General features: G+C 40.0%; 4 protein-coding genes across 8 annotated transcripts in view; 3 read left to right on the top strand and 1 right to left on the bottom strand.

The window, feature by feature from the left end:
- LOC105101202 (protein SLX4IP) overlaps window positions 1–3,195 on the bottom strand; it is a 169,784-nt gene extending 166,589 nt beyond the window's left edge. For all 4 annotated transcript variants that reach the window (XM_010994314.3, XM_064475880.1, XM_064475882.1 and 1 more), the window contains exon 1: window positions 3,038–3,195. The gene's annotated coding sequence lies outside the window, so the exon portion shown is untranslated. The remainder of the gene's footprint in view (window positions 1–3,037) is intronic.
- Window positions 3,196–4,233: 1,038 nt separating this feature from the next.
- Window positions 4,234–17,521, top strand: LOC135318530 (uncharacterized). Of its 2 annotated transcripts, XM_064475877.1 has the most exons (4): window positions 4,260–4,370; window positions 10,096–10,157; window positions 14,089–14,319; window positions 17,299–17,521. In XM_064475877.1, the coding sequence occupies exon 3, from the start codon at window positions 14,104–14,106 to the stop codon at window positions 14,299–14,301; it is 198 nt and encodes a 65-aa protein (XP_064331947.1). In that variant the 5' UTR covers window positions 4,260–4,370; window positions 10,096–10,157; window positions 14,089–14,103; the 3' UTR covers window positions 14,302–14,319; window positions 17,299–17,521. The 2 variants fall into 2 exon arrangements, with proteins under 2 accessions (XP_064331948.1, XP_064331947.1); XM_064475878.1 differs by lacking the exon at window positions 10,096–10,157 and having other exon boundaries at window positions 4,234–4,370.
- LOC135318531 (uncharacterized) lies at window positions 17,341–17,521 on the top strand. The gene is given in 1 exon segment (XM_064475879.1): window positions 17,341–17,521. A coding segment is annotated over 1 exon segment (162 nt). The 3' UTR covers window positions 17,503–17,521.
- Window positions 17,522–17,669: 148 nt separating this feature from the next.
- On the top strand, window positions 17,670–25,169 carry MKKS (MKKS centrosomal shuttling protein). Its single transcript, XM_010994334.3, has 4 exons — window positions 17,670–18,708; window positions 20,950–21,125; window positions 22,067–22,177; window positions 23,867–25,169. Exons 1-4 carry the CDS (start codon window positions 17,721–17,723, stop codon window positions 24,308–24,310), a joined length of 1,719 nt encoding a protein of 572 aa, XP_010992636.1. The 5' UTR covers window positions 17,670–17,720; the 3' UTR covers window positions 24,311–25,169.
- Window positions 25,170–25,493: the final 324 nt, after the last annotated feature.

The following is a 25,493-nucleotide window of genomic DNA, read 5'->3' as shown; positions in this document are numbered from 1 at the left end:
CACAGATGAAGTCCCGACACAAACATGTTATACCACTGTCACCTCCTGGTTTTTCTGTAGATGGAGGGCATGGTCACCAGATAATTAGACTTTTTTCTTTTCCCAATGTGAAAATGAGCACTGTGAAAATAAAAACAACCTAAATGCCCTTCAATTGGCGAATGTGTCAACAAATGACAGTCTATCCATGCAGTGGAATACTACTCAGTATTTACAAAGGAATGGACTGCAGACACCCACAACAACAAAGATGACTCTCAATTACCATGAGTGAAAGAAACCAGACGCAACCCCAGTCCCCAAAATAGCACATATTTCAAGATTCCATTTTAGATAAAATCCTAGGAAACGCAAACTTATCTAGAGTGACAGAAAACAGAAACAGTGGTTGCCTGGAAGAAAAAGGCTGGAGGGATTACAAAAGGGCCAGAAGATACTTTTGGAAGTAAGTGTATATTCATTATCTTGACTGTGGTCTTGGTTTCATGGGTGTATACAAGTAAAATACATCAAACTGTACAGTTCAAATACGTATAGTTTATTCTATGACAACCATACTTCCAGAAAGCTGTTTGGAAAAAAGGAAAAGACGATAAAAAAAAAAAAATACACATCTTCCTGGCTTATACTATATTTAAACCACTCTCTTTTCCAAACAGGTATATATCCTGAAAAGTCACGGAACTGCAATATCTTTCCACTTTAGTGATTTATATGCATGAACAAAACCTTAATAATCCAAAGACTTAATTATAATAATAATAGCTAATTACTATTTACATAGCTGGGACTATGTGCCAGGCATTATTCTAAGCACTTTTCTTATATTAACATATCCAACCTTCATATCAACCCTGTTTTACAGATGAGGAAACTGAGGCACAGAAGGGTTAAGTAACCTGCTCAAGGTCACACAGCTGGGAGCTGGAGGAGCTAAGATTTGAACCCAGAGAGTCTGGCTCCAGAGTTCATTTCTACCCACTATGCTTTCTGGCACATACAACATAAGAAACAGGATAGGGAAATCAGAAGCAATGAATACCGACACTTGGAAAATACTGTTCTTCCTCACATTCACAGAATGTAAATATTCAGTACACTTTGTAACATTCACATGAGACTAAAAAACAGGACCTTCGTTCTTCTTTTCCCAATTAATAGCTGGATGAAGGAGAGACAGAAAGACCAGACAATTTGCTCAGGACATAGACTAAATGCCAAGTTGATTGATAACTGGGAAGCAGGTCTACCATGATCCCAGTCCAACTCTCTTCACTGTCTTCAAATTCCTAATTATTTTAAGTAAATCCATAAGGGAGGGAGAAAGTCTAACACACAACAACAGAGAAAATGTAAAAGTCATTTGTTGTTTCACAAATACCTTACTGGTTCCTGAATCCCATTCACAGGATCTCAACCTCTACTGATACTGGTGTGGAGTCTTTTTTTTTTTTTTTTTTTTTTGAAAGCGCCCCAGGTGATTTTCACGAACAGCCAAAATTGAGAACCCCTGAGATAAATTAGATTTCTATTTCTCACTTTAAAAAGATGGGGAAGGGGCATATAGCACAGAGGTAAAGTGCCTGCTTAGCATGCATGAGGTCCTGGGCTCAATCCCTAGGACATCCATTTAAAAAATAACATAAAATATTAAGAGGGGAAAAAAAAAAAAAAGCAAGGTGCCAAAAAAGCTTTGGTAAACTATGGCCAAGGTTTTCCAAGTTGATACTGAACTACTGAACATATGTAGGATTTTGAGTTCAACTTTAAATAAGTTAAAAATTAAAATATGCACACAGGACACGAAATGTTGTCATAGCACAAAGTATACAACAATATACCGAACTGAGAAATTCTCAAGTTCTTAGAATGGTAAGTTGGCATTGTGACATCAAGCTGATGGATAAAAGCACAAAAAAGTGTCATATGTCCACTGCATTTAAAATACGGACTAACAACACTGTAAATCAACTACACGTCAATAAAAAATTTCTTTAATTTAAAAAAAAACCCAAAAAACAAAAATAAAAAATCCAAAGAAATAGTTTTCTATTCTATTTGAACATTACACATTTTGGAATGTGTCCTGTATAAAACAATTTTTAAAACATGGAGTAAACTGACAATATATTCTGAACTGTTTCAGAAGCATAAATAAAAGAGACAGTCTTTGTCTTTGGTCCATGCTGAGAATCAGTGCTCTTTGACTTTAAGGTGCACTTCTGAGGGAAGATTCACTGGGCTTTGGGATGGAGCTTGGGACTGCCCATTTCTAACAAGCTTGTTTCCAATGAGTTGCCAGGTGGTGCTGATGTGACTGACAGACCACACTTGGAGCAGCAAGGCCTTGAGTAAGTGGTTGTAAAACTACCCAGCTGGCTTATAATTACCGTTATGTCAGGATCCAAGAAATAAGTGTCAATACAACTGATTTCTAGCTCGGTGGGAAAAAGGAGGAGGGAATAAAGAGCAAGCGAATGCTTGTTTGTATAGTGCAGCAAAGCTAAGAACCACAGAATACTGTTACTTGTCCCAAACTAGTAGCTGTCAAGGTGATAGCAGGATGTAAGCGCCATGAGATAAAGGTTTGGGGTTTTTTGGTTTGTTTTTTTAATTTACTACAGAATCCTCATGGCCTAGTACACACTAAGAACTCAATGAATGAATGAGAAGTCTGTACAAACACAACCTGTGTCTGTGTCACAACCCAAAAACTGTCTGGGAAGGGGGCCCTATTTGTACACACAGATGTTTGATACAAATACGTGGCCCACTCATTGCACTCCATTTTGTTCCAAAAAGCAAAAAGAATTTTCCAGACCAACACTTCCACTGTCAAGCCCGGGCTTCCCGCACCCTTAGGTTTAATAGCTGTTTAGCTCTCTGCAAACAATGGGGAGAGATGGAAGCACAGGGAGAAGGATGCAGAAAAGGTTCAACAATCAAAGGGAAAAACCATAGGGGGACGGGAGATGGGCAAGCAGTTCAGTTCAAGTGAAGGAACATCTTAAAGTTGTCAGGATTTCCATGTTCTTACCTACGATGGTGGCAGGGTTTGGGTTCGGGCTTTTATTTGTTTTGTTACTGTCCGGGGCCACTGGTGAAGTAACACCTGGCCGTGCAAACTCAGACTAAATACAAAGCCGACTCGCAAGCCAACCTTTCGAAGTTTGGGGATTCGAGCTTTCGGTTTATTTCCGGCTTCCCAGGAGCTCCGCGCGCGCGCGCGCGCGCGCGCAAAGGAACGTACCGCTGCCCAAACACAAGATGAGTCGGGCAGCCTCGCTGTCGGCTTGAAGCCAAAACCAGGATTTAAGATGGCGGCAAAACACTAAGTGAGCGCACCAGATAGTGCGAGGAATTCGCCCAAAAGAAAAATGGCCTCCACCCATGAACTCGCGGCTTTCAACGAAAACCCGAAACAAAAATGGCGGCAAAGGACGATTTATTTAGAGGCTGAGACTGAGGTAAACGCGATTGCCCGGTGACGAATCACAGTTACCCTGTGATTACAGTGTTAAACAGCGCGAGTGATTAAGAGGCATAGAGTGCTTCTTGCCACTGGAAAATTACTCGCACAAAGATGAGAAGGTTATAGAAAACACCGATTGGAAATTAAAGGTGGCTTTCCCAATTTCGGAAAAAATTTTAAATAGCCATGAACATAATTTTTTCCACAATTCTCTTGAATGATACAGGAGAATAAAAGTCCTCCCCTAGAACTAAAAAGCAAGATGGGAGGTAGGGCAGAAATTACCTAATTGAAGGACACAAAGTTAGAGGACTTTCGACCGCCCTCAGAGGAAGGACTAAGGGCAGAAGCTGCTTTATTGAGCGCCACCAGCTCTCACTACGCATGTCCGCTCTCCAACCCGATCCAGAGAAATGGTCACCGGCACTTCCTTTTTTCCTGGTTTTCCAGGCAGCCGTACAGGAAGGCGGGGAATTGGCGATGTACGACAGAATCCGGAGCTTTGTGATTGGTCAAGTGTGGGCGGCCTGAAATCCGCAGAGAACTGTAAATTGCTTTTTTATTCAATACGTGCCTCTTAAGCGCGCACCATAAGGATGATACTAGGCCCTGACAAATCCATCTGATCTGTTGTTTTACGTTTTGCAGTTTCAACAATTTGCTGAGATTGACACTGAATAAGCTCCGCCCCCTGATCTTTCCGGTTCTCGGCGGAGAACTTCGCTATAACCCGGAGGAGCGGAACGTGAAAGGGGCGGCGCGAGCCGCAGAGCTGCGCATGCTCCGTCTCCAGGCGCGGGGCGTGGGTTGCCAGGACCGGCGGCAGCGGCTGCGTGGGGTTCAGCCTCGGGGGCCTGGTGGCGGCGGCGGCCGGGGCGGCGCAGCGGCTGGTGCGCAGGTGAGAGCGCCCGAACCTCAGGTGGAAAACCCAGCTCCCTACCCCGCCGAAGAGAGGAGTGGGGGGCTTGTTGGTGCCTCTGCCCCGCTCGGAAGGGTCACTGGTGTCCTCACTGAAGGATATTTGGGGGAGGGGATAAGGAGGAGGCTGGCTCCTTGGTAAGCTAGCGATCTTCCTTTAAAACAGCTTTAGGCAGTGAGTACTTGCTGCAGGAAGGAATGTGGATGGCGAGGAGGTTTTCCAGTGGCGTGGGTAGAGTTCCAGGTGTAGACGGTCCTCACTCTCCCCTCTGCGCGGCCACACCATAAAGGAGGCGGAAAAGGTGTCTAGTGAAAGCACCAATCGCACCTGCGCTGCCACCTGTGTCACTCGGGGAGGTGAGAGCCGCCCTCTGACGTGGAACTGGATGTCAGAAGTCTGTCCAGCAAGGTAGTGCCAGCTCTGAAAGCAGAAGCAGGACTCGGGGCTTTGGACGTGATGGGGATGGAAGCCCTTTTGAGATGGAGACCTCCTGAGGTCATATGCTTCTTCCTCCCAAACTGGACCATGCCCAAATCCTAGTGCTGTTTCAGAAGCTCTCTGATACTGGCAGTTCCACTCATTTGTTAACATCCTCAGTTTATATTCATATTGGTCACACTGTGCTGAGTTAGCAGATACAGCAGTGACCGAGACAGGCATGGTCCCTGACTACATGGAGCTTATATTCAGTGGTGGGAGAGGAAGCAGTAAACAAGTCCATTGATAAGTGAACAGGCTGTTTTCCGGATCGTCCTAGCTTCGGTTTCCTGGGCTGCACACTCTAAGGAGATTTATGGGCAGGACATTTACTAGGGAGGACTTCTTGGATCTTACCAAGGAGCAAAAGAAGCAGGACTGGGTGGATTAAAAAAAAAGTTGAGCTACAGAGTGGTCCCGAGCAGGGCCTCAGTACCGGTTTCACTGTAACTCTGGTGCTGGGTTGGCCTTTCAGAGTTGTCCCAAGCTGGAGGGAAGGGCCAGGCCTTTATACCCCTACATTGTTCAGTCATTGGATACCCATTGCCCTGGAAAGAAGGCATAACTTCAACTCTCTTCAGCCAGTCAATCCTGGCAGGGGACTGACAGCTGTCTCAGCACCCCCAGGAGCTTTAGTCAAACAGGAATCTCCAAAAGTGCCCATTTTCATACATTTTTGTATATGAGTTGTACTAAAGACAATGTACTACTACTAATTGCTGCCATGTATTGAACACTCACGTATCAGACACCGGACTAAGCAGTAAATACAGATGTTTATGTAGGCATCTTCATTATATGGCCCCGTGCTACATACAGACTATGAAATTAAGGCAGGAAAGAAGTAATTTGCCTGAGATCATAACTTGTGGTGGAGGTTAGCATTTGGTTCCCTTCATTACTCAAAGCCTCATCACACTAGGACTCTCTTGGCAACTTTTAACATTGTAAACTGTTATCAAAGAAACAAATAGGAAATTATCACCCTGTCTTTGCTGTTTTGCTCCTTCCTTAAGTTTTCCTCTTTCCTTCATGATTAGCTTTCCTAGCGCTCACTGTAGGAGCCAGTGTGTTTTCTTTTCTATAACTTCCTGGAATCTGATTATAGATCTACCGTACTCTAACCAAAATAGCCCCAAAGACCTCAGAACCTCTTTCTTGAGAATCTGGGTGTTTTTATTCACATCTAAATGGAAACTGCCTAGAAAAGTAAACCTCCCCTATGAGCCCACTTCCCTTAGTCATTCCAGACCTCTCCTGTAATGTTTGACTCCAGTAATGTTTCTTTCCTGTTAAAATAACCAAAATAATAATAACAGCTAATAGTCACTGAGTCCAGCCTAAGTGTCAGGCATTCTGCTAACTGCACAACTTTGTGACATGGATGTCATCATTCTCATTTTATGGATGATGGAACTGAGACATTGTGAGGCCAAGCAACTCATCCAAGGTAAAGAGGGAAGGCCGAGACTGAAAATCCAGACAGTCACATTCCACAACTCATCCCCTGAATCACTGTACAACAATGCACTTTTACTAAAGCAATCTGCCGTGCTTTACCTTCTGAAAAGGCAGGCAGGAACTAGCTCCTGATGGGCTTTTTATGCTGTACTAGGAAATTTAGATTTCGTCTTCTGGTCAAACATGTCACTGAAGACTTCTAAGCAAAGCAGAAACATAATCATATGTGTTGTTTTCCCTGAGGTGGCTGTGTTTAGAGGGTGGAGAATGGATAAGTGGGCAGTAGACGGGAACAGTGGTTCTCAAACCTTAAGCTTCAGAATCACCTAAATAATTTGTTAGAACTGAGGTTACCGGATCCCAGCCCTAGAGTACCAATTCAGTCGCCAGGGGCAGCCTGGGAATTGCATTTCTGCTAAGTTCCCAGATGCTGCTGCTGCTACCGGCAACCACACTGTGAGAACCATTGGGCTAGAAGCAAGGAGATCTTGTGAGGTCATGAGGGCCAGCTCTGTAGCTCTAGGGAGAAGTTATGTAAAAGAAATGTCATGTCAAGTGGAGGATTGGGGGACTGACTTGAAGAGGAGTATAAGGAACAGGGCAGAGTCCACTATGTCTAGATTTTTTAATTGAATGGCATGGTAGATAATGCCTTTTAAAAAAAAAAAAAAACAGGAAGTAGACGAGGAATCGCAGTTTGGGAAGGAAAGAGGGTTCATTTTTATATGACATGAGTTTAGACGTTTAGACGTTTGTGGGAAACAGATATGTGGGTCTAAGCTGGAGATGAAGACATGGGTGTCTTTGGTGGATGCGTTAAAATAGAACCTTTAGATGTGAATGAGGCCACCCGGGAAACAAACACGGAGAGGATGGCTAAGGACAGGCCTTTGATACGAGTGAGTAGGTGGATGGAAACGGAGAGCCATTAAAGGAGACTGAGAAGGATCAAACTAGTCTTAAGTACTTAGTTTCAGGAACTGGAAAAATGCTGCAGAGAGATCAAGGAAAGGGAGAGATTGGTGATCTTCATAGTGAGAGCAGTTTCCATGGAGAGTGGAACAAAAGCAAATGACTTGGATTTGAAGATGGAAGTGGGCAGTGGTTCTAGAAACATGCTTTATTTGGAAGGAATCAGAATTTATAGTAGCTAGAAGGAAGGCTGGCAAAGGGCAGCTGCTTCAAGGAATTTGATTTTGGTTCTTTTCAATGGAGAAAAATGGTCAGGTTTTGCAGAGGAGGAAGAACTTTATGAGGGGCAGATGGGAGATAGAAGAGAGGGGACAATGGAGTTAGACCCCAGGAGACACCGGAGCAGGTGGGACTGACTGGAGCAGAGTTACCCCAAGTGCCACTTCTTCCTGTGAGACAGGGAGGGAGGAGATGAAGATGAGAAGCGAGGTGGAGAGGGTTTTAACAGGAAATGGAACTGCTCGTGTGCGCTTTCTGGCTGGCTGATGGGTCATCTGTGGAAACAAAAGGTGGAGGGTGAAATAGAAATCCCAAACATGATGAAGACAGAAACCAACCCTTTAGGGATTCAGAGCTGACCAGAGGAACATAAAATCATTGCTGTAGCACTGCGGGGCCAGTCAGCTGCACGTTTAATGTGGAACAGTGTCATCTGTCTGCGTGATACCCTCTCCCCTTCCTCCACCAACCTCTGCATCAAAATGGTAGCCAGGTGTCAAAACAGTGAAAGGGGATGGAAAGGTTCTCAGACGACTCTAGAAACCAGAACAACTCTGCAAGACTTTCTGATAAACCGCAGCCTGGTAAGCTGACCAGCCCTTCCCCGTTAGGCACTAAGCACTTACTGTTCACATCATAGGCTGCCAACAGTTAGCAAAGCTGCCGCACAACACTGTGATGCTTTCAGTATATTATTTACTTATGAATATGTTGAATCCACAGTAACAGAGTGGGGGATAACGGAGACCGTACGATGCTTACACACAACCGTGTTCACTGCCACTGCACTGTACTCTGCCTAAGCCTGACCCGCTCCTGAGAGCACAGCCCAGCAACCGCCTGAAGGTCAACGTGACCTTGAATAGGGGGCAGGGGTAGGATTTTGCAGAATGGAAACTTGAGGACTCAGGTATTGTCCATTCAGTTCATCACGAGTTGACAGTAATGTTTTTGGTATGTGTGTTTTTACAAGATTAGAAGAGTTCAGCAAAACTGTTATTTTAGGTGATGGAGTTTTTAAAAAAAAAAAAAGCAAACAAACTACTGTTCTCTTTGGTTTGCCAGTCAGTTGAATAGGCCTGAAGACCGTATGCAGTCCTTCCTGATACGTACACGAAAACTGCCAAAATGTGAAGTGCTGGGTTAGAAATTAAGGATAAAAAGAGCTATTTTCAGGGTCAGTAACTGGAATTCAGGAATGAAGAATTCATAAATAGTTAAAACCAACATTGTCATGGTAAAAGAAAAGACATTAAACCATTGCAGTAAACTTCATCAAATCTCCCAACACAAGAGCTGGGTTACTTAATTGTTCAGTGTTCTGTCTAGTGTTCTCTTCATGGGTTTAAGCTGCATTCAGCAATTTTTTTTTTAATTTTAAAAAATTACTATTTTTTTTCAAATGCTTTAAGCAGAGCAGCGATGAAGACAGATTAGCCACCTTACACTGTGTCCATAAAACCAGCAGATGGCGCCCAGCAAGCCCAGTAGCAAAATGAGACCCTTACACACAGATTGTTTCTGTGTCCAGGTTGTTGCAGGCTGATGGATAGCAAAACCTGGTGGTTTTAATTGGCATGATGCTACATAGAAAGAATAATCTGACAGCCAGAGCCAGGTTGTTTAAGGTGCTCTGGGAAGCTTAATTGATTTTTGCCTTTCACTTTACTGTCTGTGCAGTTCTACCACCAGGAAACCTTCATTTAGCTTGGAACGTAGCAGGTTGCAGGGGGCCTGCCCGAGGCCTTCGTGGTAGAAACTGCAGAGGCAGTGATCTCTGTCACACACATCGTGGGGAGGGAGAGTTGCTGTCCTGGACACAGTAATGCCTTAAATTTATAGCGTATTTGTGGTCGGAAGCCTGTATCTCAGTATTTTCCTTTCTGGGTCTTTATATGCACTCAAAAGGATTATAATATTTTAACGAGGCAGGCTTTTCTCCTTTCTGTTCATTCATCTCTCGCTATTACCTCTGCACTGAGAAGTAAGCAAAAAAACTGAACTAAAATTAGCCCGACTAATCTCAGTCTTAATAGATCATGGATGTGTGGTCAGAGGAGATAGACTTTTTTAACACTTTCATTTTGGACCATGTGGCACAAGACTGTTGACCTGTAATATGCCTGACAGGAGAAGCAGGAGTACATGCCAGGTGGAATGCCCTAGGTAGTTGACCTCTGACCCTCACAAGTGTGCACCTGCACCCAGAGTGTTCTTCTCCTCCATCGTTTCACGCGCTGGAAATTCTGCTTGACTCTGTTGCCAAAGCTGGGATGCTAATTCTTTACTTTTGAAAATTGCTTATTAGAAGACCAGTCAAGACTTTTAGAACTCCAGAACCTAAATTGAGTGCCACAATTCACAATAATTTTGTAATCAAATCATTTAGTGTTTCCTCATATGTAGTCTCATTAAATTGCTGTAAAATAAGAATATGAAACGGATAAAACCATCAGTATCAACTTTCTGTTTTAACTTAATGTAAGATTTACAGATCTCATTTCATTTCTCTTGGTTTCCTTCATCTTTCTAAGAGTTCCATACAGTTGTTGTTTTTTTTTAATTTGTTTTTTAGGAGTGTGTTTAAAGAACACATAGGAAAGATAAGAAGAGGGTAGAGAAGGTGCACTAAGGCAGGTAAGGAGAGCGAGGAAATCTGCTGTCATTTCTGTTGCTGCTTTTACTCCAAGCAAATTTGCAAAGCTCAGTGAATGAATAACATGCACTAACTTAGAAACCAGCCTGATGTTGCTTATCAGATCTGATCATTTTGAGCATATTGAGAAATTTTTGTTTCAGACTCAGGAATCTCTGGTGTCCATGAAATAGTTGCAGGCCACCTGGAATAACTTGTTGCCAAATGTTTGGGGGGAAAGGCCATCTCAAGATCGGCTATATTTAGCTTAATTTTCCAGTCCCAAGTTCTGCTCAGCACCATGAACCTTTGTAAAAGTCAGGTTTAAAAACTTTCTTAGGGGCTGGGGGAGGGTATAGCTCAGTGGTAGACTGTGTGCTTAGCATGCATGAGGTCCTGGGTTCAATCCCCAGTACTTCCATTAAAAAAGAATGAATAATAAATAAACCTAATTATCTCCCCCCTAAAGAAAAAGATTAAAAATATAAAATATATATTTCAAAACAAAACAAAACAAAACTTTCTTGTAAGTTAATTTGAAAAATGAGTTAATTGTTGTTAAGAATTCTAGTAAGACTTTACATTATCCTGAGAAGCAGCATATAGAGGCTAAGAGCATGGACACTGGAGTATTTACCAGAAATAGTATTCTTAGCATATTCAGCAATAAAACATTGGAAAAAATCTCAAATTTCTATCAATCAGTGATCTGTCAGATTAGGACATCTCCATAAATCAAAAGCCAGTCACTAAAAATCATAATGAAAATTTGTATTCTTGGAGGGAAAAAAGCTTACAACACAGCATGTATATTATCACATTTTTGTTAAAACTAAAATGATTACAGATGTGTGTAGCGTTCTTTCCCTTATCTCTGTATATTCTAACTTTAAAAATTAAGCCTGTATTATATTTTTTAGAAAAGGGTAGTGATGCTAATTTTCATTTTGAAAAAATTCCACAAAAAAAGACTTTAGAAGAAGAAAATGGGTTAAGTCAAAATTGTATCCCTAAAATATATCTGATTGCATTTAAAAGCCCAACAAGAAGATATGGAGAAAATAACACATTATTTCATTAACTGCTTCGTTGTCTTTTTTTGACAACGAGCAGTGAGCGTATTTAGTAAAGTCTAATGTGTCTGGCCCTGTGAGGTGGGTTATTCAAGCAACAGAATGCATGTAATATGCTGGAAAGCCATTAAGTGAAAGAAATGAATTAGGTTAAGGTTACTGTGCCATTTTACGTTTTAAATCCATTTTGCTTGGCGGAGATGGACTGTTCCGTATATGGTGTGATACTTAGTGTTTTTATGGGATTTAAATATGAAGACTGTAAAAGTACCTCGTAAAGTAAAAGGCCCTATCATCCTGATCCTAATCGGTTTCCAGTCCTCTCAAAGGACAGCAGAATAATCATCGGAAAATAGTTACCTGCTCTCTCACCCCCATTAGCCGAATCAATATGTGAAATGTGGAGAATTTGAGTAAATGGGGGCATGTAGGTGTTGAGTGAACATTAAAGCAATTAATCATTAAGTCAGTTCACAGCATTTACTAACCAGGAAGTGATGTTCCTGGGCCTCAGTGATAATTGGCAAATAATGACTTTTCAGCCAAAACAGACACTAATTCCCAGGCTTAACTAAGCCTAAATCTAGAAAAAGATGCATAGATCCTTAAGTCATCCCAGTGGAAAAGAATAGTAGAATGTTAAACACAACATAAATAAAATGGAGCACCTCCTTTGTCCTTAACCCATGGGTGACCCGAAGATTTGTTGAGTAAAGGAAGACAACTTGATTCTAATCTGAGACTCTTCTCGAGGAAGGGTCACAGTACATCACATGACACACTGCGATCTACAGGGAGAGAACAGTACGCTTTTCAAACATTGCTGTTACAGCTTGTAGTTTAATTTGTTCTGGATTTTAGTTACTGAGTTATTCACCCCACCTTTATTATTATATCCTTTTATCCAAACGACTCTCTTTTCTATAAGCTGTTTTCCTAAAAGTTAATAATTCCAGGAAAAGTAGCAGACAGTAAGCAATGGTATGTTAGTGATCGTGAGACATAAGCGGTGAAGAGCAGAGATGCCATCTGTGAAAAGCACTGTGACTTGATAACCTCGGGTCGAGAGGGACAGAGTTAGAGGTGTTAAAGCCACCTTAAGTCCTGAGACTGGATATGAAGGACAGTATCTCCTACACCTTTACTCCAGGGTATTCTGTGGGCAGAACTGGCGCCAGTCAACACAAGCCACGTGACTTTGGTGTGGCCTCATTCCCTCCTCCCCTCTAGGAAGTAACCCTTACAGATTTTCCCTCATTACTCCAAGTCCCCCAGTGCCTCCCCTAATGGTTTTGCCACATCCTCAGATCGCAAGTGCTCTGAAGGCTTTTGCACAGCGGGCTTCACGATGACATAATCACAACACAATTATTTGTGATTGACTTTCTGCAAAGATAGAGCATAAGATGTCAATGAAAGTTATGGTCTCTAAAGGTTGCAAAAAGTGTATGGGACCCCAAAGCACTTTAGAAAAGAAAAGACCATAAAACACTTGCAGTTGCAAAAATGGCCATGTTTTCTCCATCTAGTAATTTGTTTAAGTTTTGCAATAAAGTCCTTATAAAATGTGAATTTAGACCTTGAGAAATGGTTTCTAATCCTGGGAATAATATATGTTCATAGGCATGACTCTAAGCCTTCTGTTTATTTTTAACATGTATATACCGAACACAGAGACAGTTCAGATATTTAGCTCATTAGTCCTGTGTTTTAATCTTGACTTAAAATGGAAGGAGTAAGTAAAAATTCTGTTCAGACATTTTTCTAATGGCATTCACACAAAATTACTGTTAAATTTCGTGATACAGAAACTCGTATACCCGCAGTTGAACCTAATTCTTAGTTTCCCCCATAGTGGAAGGAGCAGTCCTTATTGTCCTGTGCCCAGAGAGGAGCTTGGAGGGTCGGTCCATTCATTTCATCACAGGTCTATAAGCTAATCACCAAAGCCTAGTGGATGTCTTTTTTTTTTTTTTTTCAGTGGAGGTACTAGGGATTGAACCCAGGACCTTATGCATGCTAAGCATGCACTCTACCACTGAGCTACACCCATCCCCCTGAGCGTCCCTTAAGTAAAAAAGTATAAGAAGTCTTTAGCAGTTGTCCAGATTCAAGTACCCAAACCCAACAGATCATCAGAAACAGACTTCCTGGGCCACACTCCACATTTTCCAAACCAAAGATAGAGAAAAAAAATTATTCTCAATACTCCAGACAAGTTTCTTCATGTAAATTGGGTTGACAGTAACCCCTGTTGGGTATAGTTATTAGTGATAAGGATAAATACTTTAAAATGCAGTGGTAAAGAACATAAATGTGGAAATGGCGTTAATTCATAGAGTTCAAGCCAAAATTCTTTTGCTACAATTGGAATCCACGCATGACTCAATTTCAGTTCAAACATCATCACTTACACTCTGTCAGAATGTAGCATCTGAATTCTTACTGCATTTTTAAGGATTGTCATTTGAGTCTTCTGTTAAAATTGTGACTAAATACAATTCTTTTAAAAAATCTAACTTCATTGTGGTTCAGAGAAAGTATAATTAACTATAAAATGAAAATCATATTGATGCATGAGTGTTTCCAAAGCTTCAGATGGCTTTCCCAGCAGGTAATGTTGCTCCTTTACAATTGCTGACTAGAAGTTTGGTATAATTGCTTTATAAGTTTCTCAAGCCTGATTTTCTGCTATCCCTTTAAGTCTACAGCACATTTCTCTGTTAATTAACATTGCAATAGACTGTAACTAAAAACGTAATAGTCAGCTTTTCTTAGTGCAGTATTCTGCTTATGGTGGCTTATAGATGTAATTTGAGGAATCTTTCTGATTTTGTTTCAACTATTGATTTTTTCTTAGGTGCACGAATGCTGAATGACTATGAGCTTTCAGAACTTCTGGAGAGACTACAAAGTTCTGGCAGTTATGGTACCTTTGGTTGTATTCCTACATTTTGGGTGGCACAGAATCAAGAGCAGCCCTGTTTTCCAAAATCCTAGGAAGGGCAACCTTTCTGAGCCAGACAGCCTGGCACTCACACATCCTGAGAAGAACCACCTTCAAGGGAAATAGCAGGCCTGCGAGCTTCAGGTGGGTTTCCTTTAATATGATCGACCAAATGGCGTGTTCCAACAAAGGGAAACCTAATCTTTAAGGAATTATAGGGCTCAGGCAAGAAAAAGCCTAAGTTGGTAGGTTACCGGTTGTTTTTATTAATGAACCACTGGCAAAATATTATCCTACAGATGCTTCTAGAAAAGTGTGTTCCTCAGAAACCTTTGACACTTGCCAGGCAGAGTCACTTGGATGAAAAGAGGAGGGGCAGTCAGTCCATTATGTCCTGCCCTTTTCGCTGGCAGTGTCACTGGGATCATGAGTGTGTCCAAAGGAGCAGTTGTCCCCTCGTCTTAAATCCATGCTGGAGCTGATAAATCTGTAACTTGCAAAAGGTTCTTTTCTTTATTATTGTTGTTCTCTGTTTTTTCCAAGGTAAATAAAACTAATTGTATTTATTCCTTAGTGTCTACAGCCGGCCCTCCGTATCCACAGGTTCCCTATCCACACATTTAACCAACCACAGATAAAAAAAAAAAAAAAAAATTCAGAAAGTTCCAAAAAGCAAAGCTTAAATGCCACACTGGCAACTATTTACATAGCATTTACATTGTATTAGGTATTATAAGTAATTTAAAGATAACTTAAAGTATGCGGGGGGGGGTGTGCCTAGGTTGTATCCAAATACTGCCCCATTTTACGTGAGGGACTTGAGCATCTGTGAATTTTGGTACCCACAGTGGGTCCTGGAACCAATCCCCCGTGGATGCTGAGAAATGGCTGATGTTTCAGCTTCAAAATAATTTGTTACTTTTCTGAGCCACTGAAATAAGAGGATATAGTTATATAATTCAGGTCTATAGTCCCATATGAATAATTCCAAAATCCAGAAAGTTCTAAAATCTGAAAAGTTTTATCATAACTACTTAGGTAGCTGATCTTAACAGATATGAGGCAGTTTATAGTCTTTATTCCACTTAATATGAAAATTTTAGTTTCACTGCAGAAATACTGTGTTTGATTACAGTCATGTAGCTTTACTGTCATTTTAATCATTATTCTTCACTGCAAAAAGCCCATCTGCCAGGCCTCTGCATCCAGGAATAGTCAGGGCCATTCACGTGGTGGTAAGTTTTGGAATAATGGGTCACATTGTTTTGAAAAAAGGAAATATAGCTGAACCAACACTTCCAAATATACTCTATAAGCCAGCCCTGTGTTTCGTTTCTTTTTTTTTTTTTTCCATTGTACATTATTTTGTCTAGATCTAGACATAAGACCACAAAACAGCAAGTTTTGACATCCTAAAAATGATTCGGGAATCACCAACACTTTCAGTGATTTCTTCCTTTCTCATTTTTTAGAGATAGTAGCCAAAAGATGTGGCTACTGGTCTCACCACCACAAGAGTGTTAGAGATGCCAATTGGACATTCTACTTTTGAAAAATTGTGTATCCCTGTTATGCATTGAAAAATAGCTAGAGAAATCGTTTTATTGATCACAATCTCTGTTATGATTTGTGGTTTGTGTGTGTGTGTGTGCGCATGTGTGTTGTAATAGGCAAATTTACATATGAAAGTCACCTCACTACAGTTTCATTTAAATGTATTTCACAGATTTTGCAGTATCTAAAATAACCAATGAAATAACATTTAAGGACCGTGGCTGTTCCTTGCATAAGATGAACAGAAACATTTTTTCCTCCTCGTGCTATTAAAAAAAGATGACTGTGGCATTGTCACTGCAGGGAGAAAGCTGGCCATCATTGTCTGCACTTTATTTGGGCCTAGTTGCCATGGTTACAGCCCTTTAAGTAAACTGGGAGGAGTGGTAACCAAAATAACACTTTGCATAACATTCCTTTGTTCTCGTCACATCTTCTTTGCACATCTTCAAATCACCTTCCTGGCCTGTATCATACTGTGCCAGCGTCTGCTCTAGGTAGTACTGTAGTCTGGGTAGTTTAATTAATTTTACTTACACTAAATACTGTCCAAGTGGTTAGCATACTTAGCATATTCCTGAAAATAACTAATAATTGGCTGAACCTTTACCTTCAAAGCACCAAGCCTCAACAGACAAGGTCCATGACCAGAGATTTTTATTCTTCCTGCATACTATTCTGGTATCAGAATTTTGTGCCTCAGGCAGGCTACTTCCAGCCTTGTTGAGAGAATCAGAGCAAGGGCTAGCACGCTTGGTAAATAGTAACCAGTAATCTATCTACTGTCATTTACAGTGTTTATACTCTTTGAGATCAAATTGCAAATCAGATCCTGTTTTTCTCCTTGTCATCCAGCACATTTCCTGGTTTTTGTGTTTATTGTCACCAACCAGAATTTGGGGGAGAATTAGTTGTAGGACATAAAACTGAAAATCATTCATTGATAGGGTAAAACTACAGAAGATTGCCCTGATTTTAGCCAAATATTTAAAACATGGTTTATTCTTCAGTAAATGTATCATGCAGATTTATCCAGCCAGACGCAGACTGTACATTAGGCAGTGTCTGTATTAGGGATACTGATGGTTACCTCATTTTCATAATTACTGACAAGCAGGATTTGATGTAAATGCAGTTTTATTCAGATCTAAGGTTTCCATGCAAACCAAAATTCGAGAAAAAACAATATTAGCTCTTTCTGTAAGAGAATAAAAACATTTAGGACTTTTTTTTTTTAACTCAGAGACCAAATTCTGTGAGTTTGATTATATAGCATTTCTCTTCTAGAAGCATCATATTCAAATAATGGTACTTCTGGGTTTCTAGCGATGTTGTACTTTCCGAAATTATTAAAATGTCAGTACTTTTTCTTGTCGGGATTCATCAAAGAACAAAGAAATGAATGTTTAGTCTAAATTGATTTACATTTTTCATTTTCTGGAGGTTTGTGCCAGTAATTCCTTTTTCTAAAGAAGGAGCAGAGCATTAAAATGAATGATTTTTAAACTACAACCTATAAAATCTTTTGGAATTATTTCTCTAATATGTTTTATTTTTATTTTCTTACAGAAGGAAGCAGCTTTGAAGCTGAACTTGAGATTGAAAGAAGAGATGAAAAACACAAGTTGGATCAGAAAGAACTGGCTTCTTATAGCTGGGGTTTCTTTCATAGGTGTCCATCTCTGAACGTATTTTATACAGAGGGCTGCAAAACAGTCTGTAAAATCTCAGTCTGGAGTCAACCAAAGGAGTTTGAATAATGAAGTAAAATAAATATTTGGAATTACTAATATGTCATTAAATCGTCACGTGCTCATTAGCTTCGCAAACACAGAGCTAAGTATTTCACTTTATAGCCACAGTGCCACATATTCAGGTTTTCATTCCCCAAAGAATCATTTTGTTAAACATTAAACCCCAGGACAACACAGTAAATCGAAAACTATGGCTAACAAAATAAAAGCCGTCTTCACAGTTCACCCCCTGAAGTAATGATGTCTCGTGTAGAAGCTAAAAAGCCGTCATCCTGTGAAAGTGAACCACTGACAAGTGAGAGAGTCAGGGTCACGCTCTCCGTCTTGAAAGGAGTCATGACATCGTGCTACGGCCCGGCTGGCAGGCTGAAGCAGCTGCACAACGGCCGCGGGGGCTCCGTGCGCACAACCTCCCAGTCGGCGGCCCTGCTCACCGGCCTGCCTGTCAGCCACCCCGTCCTAAAGATCCTGGTAGCTTCCGTGCAGAATCACGTGTCCTGCTTCAGCGACTGTGGCCTCTTCACAGCCATTCTCTGCTGTAACCTGGTTGAAAATGTTCAGAGAATAGGCTTGCCACCCACCACTGTCATTAAATTAAACAAGCATCTTCTGAGCCTCTGCACCAGTTACCTAACGTCGGAGGCTTGTGGTTGTCGAATCCCGGTCGACTTTAGCTGCACTCAGATACTCCTCTGCTTGGTGCGCAGCATATTAACAAGTAAACCTGCCTGTATGCTCACCAGAAAGGAAATCGACCATGTCAGTACTCTGATTCTGAGAGTCTTTTTGCTTACAATTCCAGAAAACGCCAAAGACCGCATCATTTTAGGGAAGAGTGTAATTATCCCTTTAAAAGGTCAAAGAGTTACAGATTCGACGGTATTACCTGGAATACTTATTGAAATACCAGAAGTTCAGTTGATGAAGATATTACCGATCAAAAAATCAGATTCCTTCAAGGTGGCGCTCTTTTGTGCGTCTTTATCTGGAGACCTTTCCGATACTGGAGAAGGAACTCTGGTGGTCAGTTACAGGGTTTCTCTTGAAAACGCAGTCCTGGACCAGTTGCTTAACCTAGGAAGACAGCTAGTTAGTGATCACGTAGATCTGGTCATGTGCCAGAAAGTTATACACCCATCTTTGAAACAGTTTCTCAGAACCCATGGTGTTACTGCCATAGACAGAGTTGGAGTGGCTCTGATGGAACCCCTGAGTAAAGCGACAGGTAAAAACCAATCTCCGCTTTTGCCCCTCATACTTAACAGATCACTTCTTTGGAGCAGGGCTATTCTCGGTGTGTGTCACTGTTAACATCTTGAAAAATTTGAAAACCTGCCAACTTCACAGCACATGTGAGTATCATTTCTGGCAGAAAAGATTGTTTCTGAAAAAGATCAGTATTGTTCACTTACTAAAAGTTGAGTGATTATGACTCATTTCTATGTATTTTCCAGCCCCCAAATGTATTGCCAAGTCTGTCATAACCTAAAACTATTAACCTCCAAGCATTTTACAGATTGTTGAGAAATCTAATACTCTCTTAAGCATATAAAGGTTTTCATACTTTAAACAAAATTCTACTTGCCTTTTACAAAGCTCTTAAGTCACATTGTATTCAGAAGGAAATTCTTCAGCTAGAATATCCCCTTCACTTTTACCTAACTCCAGCAAACAACTGCTTCTACCTAACTAGGGCCTCCTAATTAAGTGTGTGTGTGTGTGTGTGTGTGTGTGTGCGTGTGCGTTTGTGTGTGTGTGTGTGTACACATGCTAGCTTTAACCCAGATAATTCCAGCTGAGTTCCTTGCTGGGGCCATCTTTTTTTCACTGCTTAACAATACACCTGGTCCACAACAGGGGTTCTGAAATGTTTGTTTAATTAACAGTAATGTATTTATTAAAACAGAGACTCATAACAGGCCAGAAATTCACTCTATCTCACAAACTCAGCAAATTAAAAAGCAGATGTAAGATTGGTAGTCACCTGTCGGAGCCAAAGAGAAATTGACATGCTGATGAGGTCTGATTGGAGCCACCTTTCGGTATCTCCCACTGCGCTGACAACCTGTCAGAAAGACAGTCATTTCATTCTGATCAATTTCAATTCGTAAGTTATTAGACTTAAAGGTTCAAGTCTAATAAGTTATATTTAAACTGTTGAAGTTGACTGTTTTTAGTCTTATAAATTATCAATAGGAGAAATATGAATGCCAGTGTTCAATCCCTAATATCTCTGGGCTATCGCCCTACCTCTGTAAGACTGTCAGATGATTGTCAGAGCAGAAGTTAGTAAGAAATAATGAAATTGTTTTTTGGAGCTCATTGGTGATGTAGGTCAGACACATGCTTAAATATTTCCTGGTTTTTCATGAATTGGGGCATTTCCAGTTGTGAATATTGGGTGTTACAGAGTCTGCAGTCAGTCTTTAAACTATGAAGCTTTTTCCCATGGGAACAGTATTCTAAGTAGGTACTGGGTCTCCACACCAGTTTTTAGATCTTCAGAAGTAAAGAAGAAAGGATGTTCAAAGAAGTGAACTTGTTCAAGATTATTTTCTGGGTGTTTACAAAGTTTGAGTAGCAAGTATTCTTAGACATTATTGCTTTAACTCCAGTAGTTTGAAAGAGGAAACTTGCCCAAATCAGTGCATTGCTAAGGGTTACAGTTTTAATCATAAGATTTTAAACTAGCATTGTTACTTAGAGAAGTTTTGTGCTGTTGTTAACGTAACTGTACTACATTTAGAGATTTTAGAAACCTTCAAGTCATCCTAAGTTCTCATTTATTCATATTTTTATTAATTGGAGTTTTGTAAAATTTTACTATTTTACCTGTGTAGGGGGAGGGCAAAATATATTAAAGAATAACAAAGTGAAATAAGAATGTCACATACTTAATTTTGGCATAATTTAGGTAGTTGTTTGCATGCTAACAGTTGCTAGACAAAAAACAAAAAACAAAAAAAAAAACCTACATATTCACTAAATAGAGCCCCAAAGGAATTTGGCTACACAATTATTTGCATAGCTTTATTTGTGTGTTTCAGGTAAAAATAACACCTTTTTGAAAATAACCTGTCTCCTCACTTCATCCTTATTCCAGATTAGTGGGGTTCTTAATTTGGGGTCTTTGATCCCTGCATGGGCTACCAGGGTTCCTGGACTTCCTGAAAATGTATGTAAAATTGTGTGTGCCTTTTTCTGGAGAGTACAAGGTAGCTTCTAACAGATGCTTAAAAGAAATCCATAAACCAAAATAACCTCTGCTTTATTCACTTTAATAACAAAACACTAGTTAATTCATAGGTTAAAGAAGATGCATCTTGTTATTTATCCTAAATTTCATATTTTAAATGATATGCAGTGGGACTTTATATTAGCTAGGAGTAAATATTGTAATTTTAAATGATTGTCTGCTCTATCTTTACTCATAAATTTGTATTTCCTAAACTCTTTTTAAAAACAGGAACACAGCCTATTGGTTCCTTAGCCTCAATCTCTCCCAGTAGTTATGGAAGTGTGAAAGATTTGGGCACTGCAAAATTTGGCAGCAAACGTTTTTTTCATCTTATTCCTAATGAAGCAACTGTCTGCAGCTTGCTTCTCTGCAGCAGAAATGACACTGCCTGGGACGAGCTGAAGGTAAGCACTAAAGTTTGAATTTCATGTCTGAGGCAGGGATTAAATAGTCACTCAGGCAGATATGATGGTTTTTTTTCACAGCATTGAGCTGTGCTTTTTTTTTTTTCTTTCCTTCATAACTCCCCCAGGTGGTATAGAAAACAAAAAACAACAAAAATGTGAGGATTAAAGTCACAAGTAAGCTGATTTAATTGCCTGGGACATTACACTAGACTTGGCATTTGTTGCCTCTGATTATTTCTAGTATTCTACAAAGGAATCCAAAAGTCCTTGATGGGAACTTTTCTTAAGAAATTAACTTGAATTGTGTACTTGATGATGCTAATGTATATGAATAATTCATTTAGAAATAGGTCCCCAGTTACACCCATCATCTACCTGTTAACAGAGCGTGTTGTTCCTGAACAGCAGGAACACATGCAGCTTTTATACAAGAGACGTGATGACCTACGGTATTGGTCACAGCCTTAAGGAGCGCTTGCTCAAGAGTATATCCTTGGTGAATAGTCAAGGTCTGTGTGTTTTTATTTCTGCTGGGTTGGATCATTTCAATAGCAACTTGAAATAAATTCTATAGCATTTATAGAACTAATTCATTTAGATTGAAATACTTTGTGGGGTAGGAGTACTATCACGCCTCGCTGACCCGGTTGTGAGACCATCCCTTTGTGAGTCTCAGTTTGAAGAACCAAATGTGTATGAGAGAAGATAATAATCTGGTCCATGAAAACAAACTTCTGGCTAAAGTACTGTTTAATCTCTAATCTTTATCCTTCTAAAATGTATTCATCACATGGCAACCTTGGCGACGCTGGTTTTGTTCTTTTGCAGTTAAAGTCAGGCTCCTTGAGCCCACTGTCTAAGTTGCCTTGAGAACATGGTTATCTTCCTTTGTGTTTCTGACGTCAGTGTCTGGTTCTGATGATTTGTTTCTTTTTTAGCTCACATCTCAAACAGCACTGCATGCTCTGCAGCTAACAATCAGGGAGCCGTGTGTCTTGCTGGGAGGTGGCTGTACTGAAACTCATATGGCGGCATATATCAGACACAAGGTAGGTTAGACCGTCCTTCCTAGACCATCTGAATTCTCAGTAACATTCATTTTATAAGATAATAAGCTAAATCAGAATGCCCTGGGGCCCGTGGTGCTTAATTTCTCAGTAATCTAAATCAAATACTGTATTTGAAAATACTCGAGAAAAATAACACTTTCAAATCTAAGGCCTTTATCACAGTGATTACTATTAACCCAACTTTTAGCAAATGATCACATTTTTTGACTATTGTCTAAATAGATAGTGCGTGTTGAAATGAGCCTTTTGTTGATGGGAGCTGTCATCTTAGAGATCTCGGCTGCTGTAGTACAGTCATCGTTGATATTCACAAAGATTCTATGAAAAACTTCAGAACCTTCTGGATCTTCAGGAGGAAACTTAATTTCATTTACTAAAGCATTCTCATTGTTATCTTCTATTATAATCTCTAAATTGATATTCATTTATGGTATAGATTCATTCTATTAAATAGAATTTTTAAATTAATCTATGAAACTCTATTTCCCGACAACAGATAAATTTAGTGCATCATAGTTCTTGTTATTTCATTAACACTGATCTAGTTTATTTGAAAACGGGTACAAAAAATTATGTGTTTTCCAAGTATTTGCAGTTGACTCTTCGGTGACTCAGGAGTACAGAGCTCCCAGTGGATGCCTGAGATTGCTGACAGTGTAAATGTTTTTTATAGACATGCCCTGCCCTGCTTCCAAGTAATTAAAATCTGTTTGATGATGAAGCCCATTCTTGAAAAGTTATCAGAATAAACATTATGAAAAACAAAACCACTGCTAATCTGTTGATGCTGAATGGACAATAATATTGTCTGCAAATGAGACTGAGTAAACTAGAATACATGTGTTGGAGAAGGAAGATGTCTTAAGAAGGATTTTGAAGCGACAATAGAGCATTGAAAATATGGGAGAAGAATATGCACTAGAGATTATCTCATCTGGTTCCAACCTCTTGGGCACAAGAAAAAAGTGGTCACTGCTTTTAAGTAATTAGTATATGGGTTTCTATCATTCAAGTATTAGGTTGCTAATGTATTACTTTTTCTACCATGAAATTTCCAGGAAAATCTTTTTAGAACAGTGGAATAAATGCAGTTCAAAGTTATATTACCTTCTCTTTACTTTAAAGAGAAGAACAGTTATTTTTTTAACATTTTTTATTGATTTATAATCATTTTAGTTATTTTTTAAAAATTAATGTGAAAATGACACACGTGCTTCAACGGTTTTTCTCTTAGTAATAACACGTATGTTGTCACGTTAAACAAATTCCAAACATTTGCTGAGTATAGATAAGTACTTCTTTTGGGGTATTAGTCTTCACACGCTTCCTCCCATGTGGACGGAACCTGTGATTCATGTCCTGTGCCTTGTTCTTCATGTATTAAGGAGGCACTATTGGGCAGTCATTCAGAATAAGTTGATGGTGGGGTTTATTCTGCTTCATTCATTCTGAGAACATGACTGCTAGCATGTGTTTCTACTGTAACAGCGAGGTTAGGGGGTTAGCCTGGCCAGCTGGCCCCATACATGCCCTTTACCTTGTGCCAAACCCCTAAGTGAGTGAAAGTACTTTATGAATAGAGGTTTGGCCATGTATTGTATTTTTCAGAAACATTTTTATAGTATTAGTTGCTCTGTCTGTGTCTTCAATGGTCTTATTACTCTTTAGACTCGTAGTGAGCCAGAAAGCATTCTTCAGGATAGCGCATGTACCCAGACGGAACTTCAGTTGATTTCCGAAGCCTTCTGTGGTGCCCTCGAATCTGTCGCTGGCTCTCTAGAACACGATGGAGGTGAAATGCTCACCGACGGGACGTACGGACACTTTTGGTCAGTTCAGGCAGATTCTTCCTCTGTTGTGAATTGGCCAGATTTGCTTTCGAGATGTGGCTGCGGACTACATAGCTGCCGCGGAGAACTCGGCTGGTCTTTCTTGAGGAGTCCCTGTCCTCCTTTCTCGCCAGTTACCTGCCTTCCTCCCCACGAAGCTGCAGGCGCAGCCAATAACCTGACCTTGGACTGTTTCACCGCGAAGCTTAGCGGCCTACAGGTGGCTGTGGAGACTGCCAATTTGATTTTGGATCTTTCATATGTCATTGAAGATAAAAACTGATGTAAAAGAATAGCATGGTTATATTGCAAGGAAAAAAAAAACTAGTGAGGTGTCACTAAAAGATGCTCTGTTTCAAAGACCTGTTCTGTATATTTGGACTGATGGGTCATAAAACTATTGATTTACTTACTTAAGGAAAGGAGATTTGATTCTTGAATAGAAATACCAAGGAAAAATAAAAATATGAAACATTGTTACAGATATGGTAATTAGCCAAGGGATTCCACACATACCACTGTACATTGTTCTCAATTTTTGTTCTTGTCATTTGACATCATTCTAAGAATATACAGAAATTTAAAAAATTCCTAATCTATGTTCTTGCTTGGATATTCTTATTAGAGTTATTTTTTTAGTTTGTTGTAATTACATATGTTTAAAGGACAAAAATAGATTCCAAAGTATCATAAAGCTTCCCGTACATACCGCTCACTCAAAAGAAATATTCAAACCACACATTTAGTAAAATTTCAGAGTTTTTTACCTGAGACTGTATCATTCAGTGGTTGGGTAATTGATGTAGAAGCCGGTCTACCTGCAGTTGCTAGTTTGTATCACAGTCCTTCATTTATTTTGTGGAAATGTGTAATTAGGGAAAAAAAAAAAAAGGGATGTCTATAGTAACAAAGCGAGAAAAGAAGTGGAAAAGTTATTTCTCTAATTCCATTAATAGTGCAAAAATGAACCTAGAACAGCTCTCAAATTCAAAGACACGTCATATCAAGGAACGTGGTTTGAATTTTATGCAAATGTAAGATGTATTGATAAATCGAAGAAGAAACGGAGAATGCAGCCAGAGGAAATCAGCATGCAGCTGTTGTTAAGTGTTGTATTAAAGTTTAGGAAAATGTTTTGAAAACTTTTGGAACATTAAACAACCTAAGAGTCAATGATCAGATTTATAGCCATGATAGAGGGAGAGAGAATGTTTAAACAATTTTCTCTATGTTCTTGTAACCCGAAAGAATTTTTACCCTGAGCCAAAGAAAAAATTGCTGTACAAACTCACAACAATGCAACAGATATTGAAAAGTCTGCCACGCTGAAAGCCTCACAAAATTCTGTAAAGCTTTGCTTCTTTTATTATTAGCATGGAATAGACAGGGAAAATGGTAGGCAGCCCCTGAGACGGTCCCCAGTGCCCCGCCCCCGCCTCCACCGCCTGGTTTTCAGGCCCTGTGTA

This window comes from Camelus dromedarius, chromosome 18 (genome assembly GCF_036321535.1).
Source record: "Camelus dromedarius isolate mCamDro1 chromosome 18, mCamDro1.pat, whole genome shotgun sequence".
In the NCBI taxonomy this organism is placed as follows: Eukaryota; Metazoa; Chordata; class Mammalia; order Artiodactyla; family Camelidae; genus Camelus; species Camelus dromedarius.
Note: the sequence above shows the minus strand (reverse complement) of the source record. Positions and strands in the feature narration are given on the sequence as shown.

Excerpts from the sequence above, each read along its gene's own strand:
- MKKS (XM_010994334.3), top strand. The coding sequence starts at position 17,721 with ATGATGTCTCGTGTAGAAGCTAAAAAGCCGTCATCCTGTGAAAGTGAA. Across the intron at positions 18,709-20,949 it reads ACCCCTGAGTAAAGCGACAG|GAACACAGCCTATTGGTTCC; the intron begins GTAAAAACCAAT and ends TTTTAAAAACAG. Across the intron at positions 21,126-22,066 it reads CTGCCTGGGACGAGCTGAAG|CTCACATCTCAAACAGCACT; the intron begins GTAAGCACTAAA and ends TTTCTTTTTTAG.
- LOC135318530 (XM_064475878.1), top strand. The coding sequence starts at position 14,104 with ATGACTATGAGCTTTCAGAACTTCTGGAGAGACTACAAAGTTCTGGCA.